The following is a 7,510-nucleotide window of genomic DNA, read 5'->3' as shown; positions in this document are numbered from 1 at the left end:
GGCCCCTCTAGGGGCCCCTTGGGGCTCCCCTAAGGCATTGAGGGGGCCCCCTAGGGGCCCTCCTTAGACATTCGGGGGGCCCCCTTGGGGCCCTTCGGTGGGGTGTGTTAGGGTGAGGATGTTTGTAAGGGTTTGTTTGGGTGTATAGACAGCTTAGCAGCTCTTAAGAGTAGAGGGGCCCCCAAAGAAAGCAAGTACATTACTTTTTGTGCTTTGTTTGTCGTAGGGAGCTGCTAGAGGCGTCTTTTGCTATTCTTCCTGAAGATGGACCCCCAACAAAGGGGCAAAAAGATAGCTCATTTGGTGCTGCTGCTGGTGCTGCTGCTGCTGCTGCTGCTGGTCGCTCCAGACTGACCGAAAAAGAAAGAGCACAGATGCAGTATGCAGCATTCTCAGGTGAGGCATTTCGGGGGGTTTTGCTGCTGCTGCTGCTTTTACTGCAGCAGCAAACTGCTGCTGCTGCTTGTGCTGCTGCTGCTGCTTGTGCTGCTGCTGCTGCTTGTGCTGAAGCTGCTTGTGCTGAAGCAGCAGCAGCAGCTGCTGCTGCTGCTGCCGCCGTGTTGATAGCTGCGCAACTGCAGCATCAGTGGGGCCCCTACCAATTAGAGAGGCCTCCCCCTGCCTGCCTTGCACTGCACTTATAGCTAGCTGCTTGGCTAGCTGTAAGGATCTGTAGCTAGCTGTAGCTAGCTGGGGTTGTTGTGTGTGTGATTAGATGAGGAGAAGCTGCAGCTAATAGAGGAGAAGCTGCAGCAGCTGACGCAGCAAATCGAAAGAGATGTACAGCTAAGGGGGGCCCCCAAGGATTTGCTGCTGGTGCAGCTGAGAGACCACCTTGAAGCAGCAAAGCAAGCCTACCTTGTGAGCTAAACCCTAAACCCTAAACCCTAAACCCTAAACCCTAAGCTCTAGATACAACTTTCAATCAGCCTGCGGCTCCTGCGGGGTAGGGGGGGGCCCCCCACCTGCCTATAGTACAAAGGGGGCCCCCCTGGTGTTAGTATATGTAGGGGCCCCCGTGCATTGCTCTAGAGTTTGAAGACAAATTATGCAGGTTAAGGCTTCAACATTAGCTGCTGCCTGGGGGGCCCCTTAGCGATTGAGGGTTTAGGGGGGCCCCCCTATTAGCTGATTGCTGCTGCAGGCGGTTGAGGGCTTCGATGTTATTTTCATTTGTTTGTTGCTTTCGTCTTGCATGCAGGAAGGGAAGTATATCGAGGAAACGAAGAAGAGGCTGCAGCAGCAGCAGGAGCAGCAGCAACAAGAACAACAGCAAGAGGAGCAGCAGCAAGGAGAGGCCTCAGAGAACGGCGAGAGATAAGGGGGGGGCCTCTTGTCTTTGTCTTCAATTATAAAAAAAGATACCTCATCATACACCCCATTATCTATGGGGGGTCACCATCATATGAATTATAACGAGGGTTTTATCTATATTTTAATTTATTATTTATTTTCATTTGCTGGGTATTGAACGCAGGACCTGGCGCCTTCTGCTGCATGCATGCAGCCCCAAACTCTGCTCTCTTTCTTCTTGCTGCTGCTGACCTAAACCCTTAAACCCTCTAAACCCTCTGGGGGAGACAGGGGGCCCCCCACCTGCCTGCCGGGGGGCCCCCCTACTGCATGCGCTCAGGGGGGCCCCCAGTTGCTAATATAAGTAGGGGGCCCCTCTATACTTCTTCTGGTTTTGTTCTGTAATACTATTTGGCTTGAATTTATGTAGTGTTAGACATCTGCTGCTGCTGCTGCTGCTGTTGCTGCTGCTGCTGCTGCTGGTGGTTGGGGGAAGGGAGGCCTTCTGCTCGTTAGGCCCGTGCAGGTGGGGCTGCTCTGCTGTTGCTGCTGCTGCTGTTACTGCAGCCGTGATATTTTCTTTTATAATTAATAAATAAAAATAATAAATAAATTTATTTTTAATGCTATTTTTATGTTTATTAGAAGCAAAAGAAAACAATTAAAGGAAATTACAACCGCAGCAGCAACCCGAGACAGACAGTACAGGTGACCCAGGAGCAGCAGCAGCAGCAGCAGCAGCAGCTACAGCAGCAGCAACAGCAGCAACAGCAACAGCAGCAGATATGCTGCTGCTTATTACTCGCATTCGTATGGAGAAGGTCCCAGATAGACAGCAGCAATACAGGCCTTGAAAACCCTGTTTGTCTATATCTTGCCTCTAGTATTCAGTGTTTAGGGTTTAGGGTTTAGGGTTTGACGCCATGTTATCTGAGAGTCTAGCAGCACCTACACCTAACTATAGGGCCCAGGGGCCCCCCGAAGAGGGGCCCTTCGTAGGCTTCTAGAGTCTATTAACTGTAGGGGGGGGGAACCTATTGAATTGCCAGGGCTAAGGGTTTAGGGTTTAGGGTTTAGGGTTTGGGATTAAGCCCTCAAGTAGCAGCTAGAGCGTTTCTACTGGAGAAGGCGAGCGGGCCCCTAACTACGGAAGAAGCCAGCAGCAGCAGCAGCAACTGCTGCTGCAGCATGTGCTGCTGCTGCTGCTGCTGCAGCACTTGCTGCTGCTGTTGCTGCTGCAGCACGAACTATCCATAAAGAGCTGCAGCCACCAGCAGCAATTGCAGCAAGCTGAGGGGCCCCGCCTTATTGGGGGAGACGCCCCATGCCGTTCTTGAAGGGGCCCCTTGTGGGGCCCAAGAAAAAGACTGCTGCTGCTGCTGCTGCTGCTGCTGCTGCTGAAGGGAGTGCTGCTCCTGCTAAAGCAAACGATAAAAAGAAAAAGAAACATCTACTAAAACATCAGGAAGATGCAGCAGCAGAAGCGGAGCTGTCTGGTAGCTGCCCGGAGCAGCAGCAGCAACAGCAGCAGCAACAAGCAGCATCTGACGATCCCCGCGACGGCTTACCATCAACACCCCAACAGCAGCAGCAACAAGAGCAGCAGCAGCAGCAACAACAACAAACCAGCGACTCAGGTGGTATGCTCTGACGCGTCAACACGAGCAGCTAGCAGCAGCAGCACCTTCTGCCGCTGCTGCTGCAGCAGTTGCAGCAGCAGCACAAGGTGCTGCTGCAGGTGGTGTTGATGATGCGGCCCTCACTGCTGCTGCTGCACCTGCTGCTGCTGCATGTGCTGCTGCTGTTGCAAGTGCTGCGGTGGATGCTGCTGCTGCTTTTGCTGCTGCAGATGCCTGCCTTGCTCCCGCAGCAGCTGCCCTCCCCGCAGCAGCCGCTGCAGCAAGATCTGCTGCTGCTGCTGCTGATGGTGTTGTTGCTGCTGCTGGTACAGGGGAGGTGTGCTGATGACTGAGTGTCTGCTGCTGCTTTCTCTGAATGTTTTTGTCTCTTAGCAGCACACGACTCGGATGGAGCCTCTACTGCAGCAATAGCAGCAGATGCAGCAGCAGCAGCAGCAGCAGCAGATGCAGCAACAGGCGAAGCAGCATCAGCGGACGTAGCAGCAGCCGCAGCACCAGAAGGGGAAGCAGCAGCAGCAGACCCAGCAGCAGCAGCAGCAGGCGAAGGAGCAGCAGCAGCAGCAGCAGATGCAGCAGCAGCAGCAGATGCAGCAGTTGCAGGAGGCTTCCGCTCTAGTCAGCTTTGGCGGGGCCTCAGCGATGTCCCGTCGTACCTTCAATATAACTCGAGGGGTTCATTTAGAGGCCTTTCTTCTCAGCAGCAGCAAACAGGCAAACCCTAAACCCTAAACCCTAAACCCTAAACCCTAACAAACAACAGCAGGTTGCAAGCGGCTGAAGCACTGCCTAGCACTTAAATGAGAAATGCAGCAATTAGTCGCTTTGCTGCTTTGAAGGATGCTGCTGCAACAATCGGTGCTGCTCTTGCTGCTGCCGCTGCAGCAAATGCTGCTGCTGCTGCTGCTGCTGCAACAAATGCTGCTGCTGCTGCAAGGAGTGTTGCTGCTGCTGGAACGCCTGTAATTGCTGCAGTAACGGCCCCTTTGCCCTCCGCTGCTCCCTTCCACCTGCTTCTGCTGTTGCTGCTGCTGCTGCTGTTACTGCTGCTGCTGCACTAGCTGCTGCTGCTTGTGAGCAGGTGGTGAAGGTGCTTCTTCAGCATTCGAGGCTATGATTGCTGCGGGGCCCCTTGAGGAGCCTCTGCTGCAGCGGGGATGTGCTGTTGCAGTTCGTGTTCGCCCTGAGTCTATACAAGAGGTACAGACGGGGGCCCCCTGCTGCTTGCATGTGGGGCCCCCGGTGGGGGCCCCCCCTATGGGCCCCTTAGGGGGCCCCCCTGGGGGCCCCCAAGGGGGCCCCTACCCACGTGAGGTCCGGGTACAGGGGCCTAGGAGTCTTATGTATGAGTTTTCTTTTGATTATGTCTTCATACAAAGAACAACGCAAGAAGAAGTGTTTGCTGTCTGCTGCCGCCCTTTAATTGCTGCTGCACTTAAAGGCATATCAGGGGCTGTTCTGGTGTACGGACAGACAGGTGCAGGTAAAACATATACGATGATGGGTCCAGCTGATGGATCTGGGGGGCCCCTCTGGGGGCCCCCATATAGCAGCAACCGCTCGCAAAATAAACGCCTACAAAATCGTACACAGCAAAACAGCAGCAGCAGCAGCAGCAGCAGGAGCAGGAGGAGCAGCAGGCGCGTGTATCCCTCATCTATACGTACTATAGGGCCTCAGCAGGGGCCCCGTGCGAACAGCAGCTACAAGACACAGGCCGGGGGGTCCCCTAATCCTCGCTGGTCACAAACCTTGGGGCCCCCGTACCCTCCAGGGGGGCCCCCAGAAAATAATGCAGCAGAGACGCAGCAAATTTGGCTGAACGCCTTCAATGAGGCCCCCTGGAACACCATAGGGGAGCTAGAAGAAGGGAAGGGCCCCCAAGAGGGGGGCCCCCAGAGGTGGGGCCCCCAAGAGGGGGGCCCCCAGGGGTGGGGCCCCCAAGAGGGGGGCCCCCAGGGGTGGGGCCCCCAAGAGGGGGGCCCCCAGGGGTGGGGCCCCCAAGAGGGGGGCCCCCCTCTTGGAGGGGGTGAAGGAGACAGCGAATTGCAGCGGCACTCTGAGCAAATAACAGACTTTCGTGGTTTGATGCCTCGCGCTCTAGAGGAGTTGTTCAAAGCAATAGAGAGTCGGAAGGCCCCCTGCCAAGCAGGCTCTGGGGGCCCCTCTTGCAGGGGCCCCCAGGGGGGCCCCCAAGAGGGGGGCACCCAAGAGGGGGGCCCCCAGGGGGGCCCCCAGGGGGCCCCCATTGGGGGGGGCGTTGAGGTGCAGCTAAGTGCTACTTTGGTTGAGATATATAATGAACGGATACAAGACCTGCTAGACCCTTCTAGGGGCCCCCTAACAGTTAGGGAGGCCCCCAACGGGCAGACAGTTGTTTCAGGTGCAACAGAGGCCCCTTTAACAAGCTATCAGCAAGCGATGCAGGTCTGCTGCTGCTGCTGCTGCTGCTGCTGTTCGTGCTGCTGCTGTTGTTCGTGCTCCTGCTGCTGTTCGTGCTGCTGCTGCTGTTCGTGCTGCAGTACGGGGATGCACGCATTCCGGGTGTATAGGCAGCTACCCCTATCTCACAAGGACTGCTGACGGATGAGGGGCCAGGGCGTCTCTTTTTATATCTACAAACACAAACTGCTGCTGCTGCTGTTCGTGCTGCTGCTGTTGCTGCAGCAAATGCTTCTCTGTTGCTGCTTTTGCTACTGTTGCTCTTGCTGCCGTTGCTGCAAGTGCTTCTGTTGTTATTGCTTCTGCTGCAACTGCTTCTCTGTTGCTGCTTGTGCTGCTATTGCTTCTCCGCTGCTCCTGTTGTTACTGCTATTGCTGCTGCTGCTGCTGCTGCTGCTGCTGCAGCTGCTGCAGGTAAATAATATTTAATACTTGTTTGGTGTTACGGTTTGCTGCAGCTGCTGTGGGAGGGGCTTCAGAGTCGCCAGTGCGGCTTAACAGCAGCAAACTCTGTTTCGTCAAGAAGTCATGCCTTTCTATCAATAACATTGCAGCAACGCTGTCGCACCGAGGGTCTCCTAACTGTCTCTACTTTAAACTTCTTTGATTTAGCAGGCAGCGAGAAAGGAGACACAACAAAAGGAGACAGTACAGCACAAGAGACAAACAGCATCAACCGCTCTCTCTTAGCTTTAGGAAACGTAATAAATGCTCTTACAGCAGGTGGGGGCCCCCGGGGGCCCCCCCCCTCTCGTGAGGGTGGGGGGCCCCCAATGGCTAGTAGGCAGGGAGGGGGGGGGCCCCCAGGGGCCCCTGGGGGCCCCAGAAAGAGACATGTACCTTATAGAGAAAGCAAACTAACTAGGCTGCTTGGACACTCTCTAGGAGGGAGGGGCCTCGCTGTCTTAATAATATGCTGCAGCCCTCTCAGCAGCCATTATCAAGAGACAGTAGCTTCGTTAAGGTTTGGAGACAGAGCCTGCAAGCTTGTTAATATACCTGCAGCAAATAATGCTATATATAATACCTCTAGCTTAAAAGAGCAGCTAGAAGAAACCCAACGAAGCCTAAGGATGTATGAAGCCTGCCTAAGATATCTACGAGTTGCTGTAGGGCAGCAGCAGCAAGCCATTGGTGTGCTGCAGCAGCTCGTACCCGTGGGGGCCCCCGTTACAGTGCAGCAGATTTCTCTGCTACGTAAAGCAGCAGCAGCAGCAAAGGAAGCAGTTCTAGCTGATGCAGCAGCACACTTCTCGGGGGGCCCCTATGCTCATACTGGGGACCTCCAAAACAGCAGCAGCAGGCTCTTTACAAGGACATCAGCAGCAACGCCACCTGCTGCAGCAACAACTGCAACAACAACAGCAGCAGCAGCAGCAGCAGCACGCTCTGCTGCAGCAGCAGAAAGAAGACGCTCGCAGTCGTGTCCCCCTCCAAGGGGCCCCCTCAGCCAGCCAGTCAATAGGGGCCCCAGGGGGCCCCCCTCCACCTTTGCCATAGATAGATCAGCTATGAAGGGGGGGCCCCCAGGGGGGCCCCCGAGGGGCCCCCCGGGGTCTATAAGGGCCCCCACACGTGTTCCTCAAGCAGCAGCAGCACGGACTAGAGGACCTGCTGCTGCTGCTGCAGCACAAAGAAGGAAGGAGACAGGACTGGAGAGACAGAGAAGCACACAAGCAGCAAGAAGAGCTGCTGCAGCAAGACAGCCACTTAGGGCCAACGGTGTGCAGCGAACAGCAGCAGCAGCAACACCAGCAGCAGCAACAGCAGAGACAACGCCTGCAGCAGCAGCAGCAGCAGGGGAGAAGCTGTCCAAAGGAGATAGCCCCCTAGACAACGAGGAGGCATCCGTTAACTGGCTGCCTCAAGCCAAGGAGGGGGGGCCCCCCCTCGGGTGAGGGGCCCCCCCTTAGATGAGCTGGGCCCCCTCTCGATCGAGGGGGCTCCTTAACCAAGTGGGGGGCCCCTCACCTACGCGAGGGGCCCCCCCACTGGGTTGAGGGGTCCCTTCCTTAGTTAAGAGGCCCCCCACTGGGTTGAGGGGCCCCTCTCTTAGTTGAGGGGCCCCTCACTTGATTGGTGGGCCCCTCTGCTAGTGGGGGGCCCCTCTCTTACTTGAGGGGCCCCCTTCTTCTTGG

The 7,510-nt window shown here is 56.1% G+C and overlaps 2 protein-coding genes across 2 annotated transcripts; both read left to right on the top strand.

Annotated features, from left to right (window-relative positions):
* Positions 1 to 226: 226 nt before the first annotated feature.
* On the top strand, positions 227 to 1,321 carry EAH_00053370 (hypothetical protein; the record flags this gene model as incomplete). The annotated part of the gene is made up of 3 exons (XM_013391060.1): positions 227 to 396; positions 716 to 861; positions 1,202 to 1,321. Coding segments are annotated over 3 exons (436 nt in total), but the record flags the coding sequence as incomplete, so codon positions are not given.
* Positions 1,322 to 2,617: 1,296 nt separating this feature from the next.
* EAH_00053360 (hypothetical protein, conserved) lies at positions 2,618 to 7,270 on the top strand (the record flags this gene model as incomplete). Its single annotated transcript, XM_013391059.1, has 5 exons — positions 2,618 to 2,933; positions 3,306 to 3,548; positions 4,012 to 5,357; positions 5,831 to 6,152; positions 6,486 to 7,270. The coding sequence occupies 5 exons, from the start codon at positions 2,618 to 2,620 to the stop codon at positions 7,268 to 7,270; spliced, it is 3,012 nt and encodes a 1,003-aa protein (XP_013246513.1).
* Positions 7,271 to 7,510: the final 240 nt, after the last annotated feature.

This window comes from Eimeria acervulina, genomic scaffold (assembly GCF_000499425.1).
Source record: "Eimeria acervulina Houghton genomic scaffold, Eah_scaff983, whole genome shotgun sequence".
Lineage (NCBI taxonomy): Eukaryota > Apicomplexa > Conoidasida > Eucoccidiorida > Eimeriidae > Eimeria > Eimeria acervulina.
Note: the sequence above shows the minus strand (reverse complement) of the source record. Positions and strands in the feature narration are given on the sequence as shown.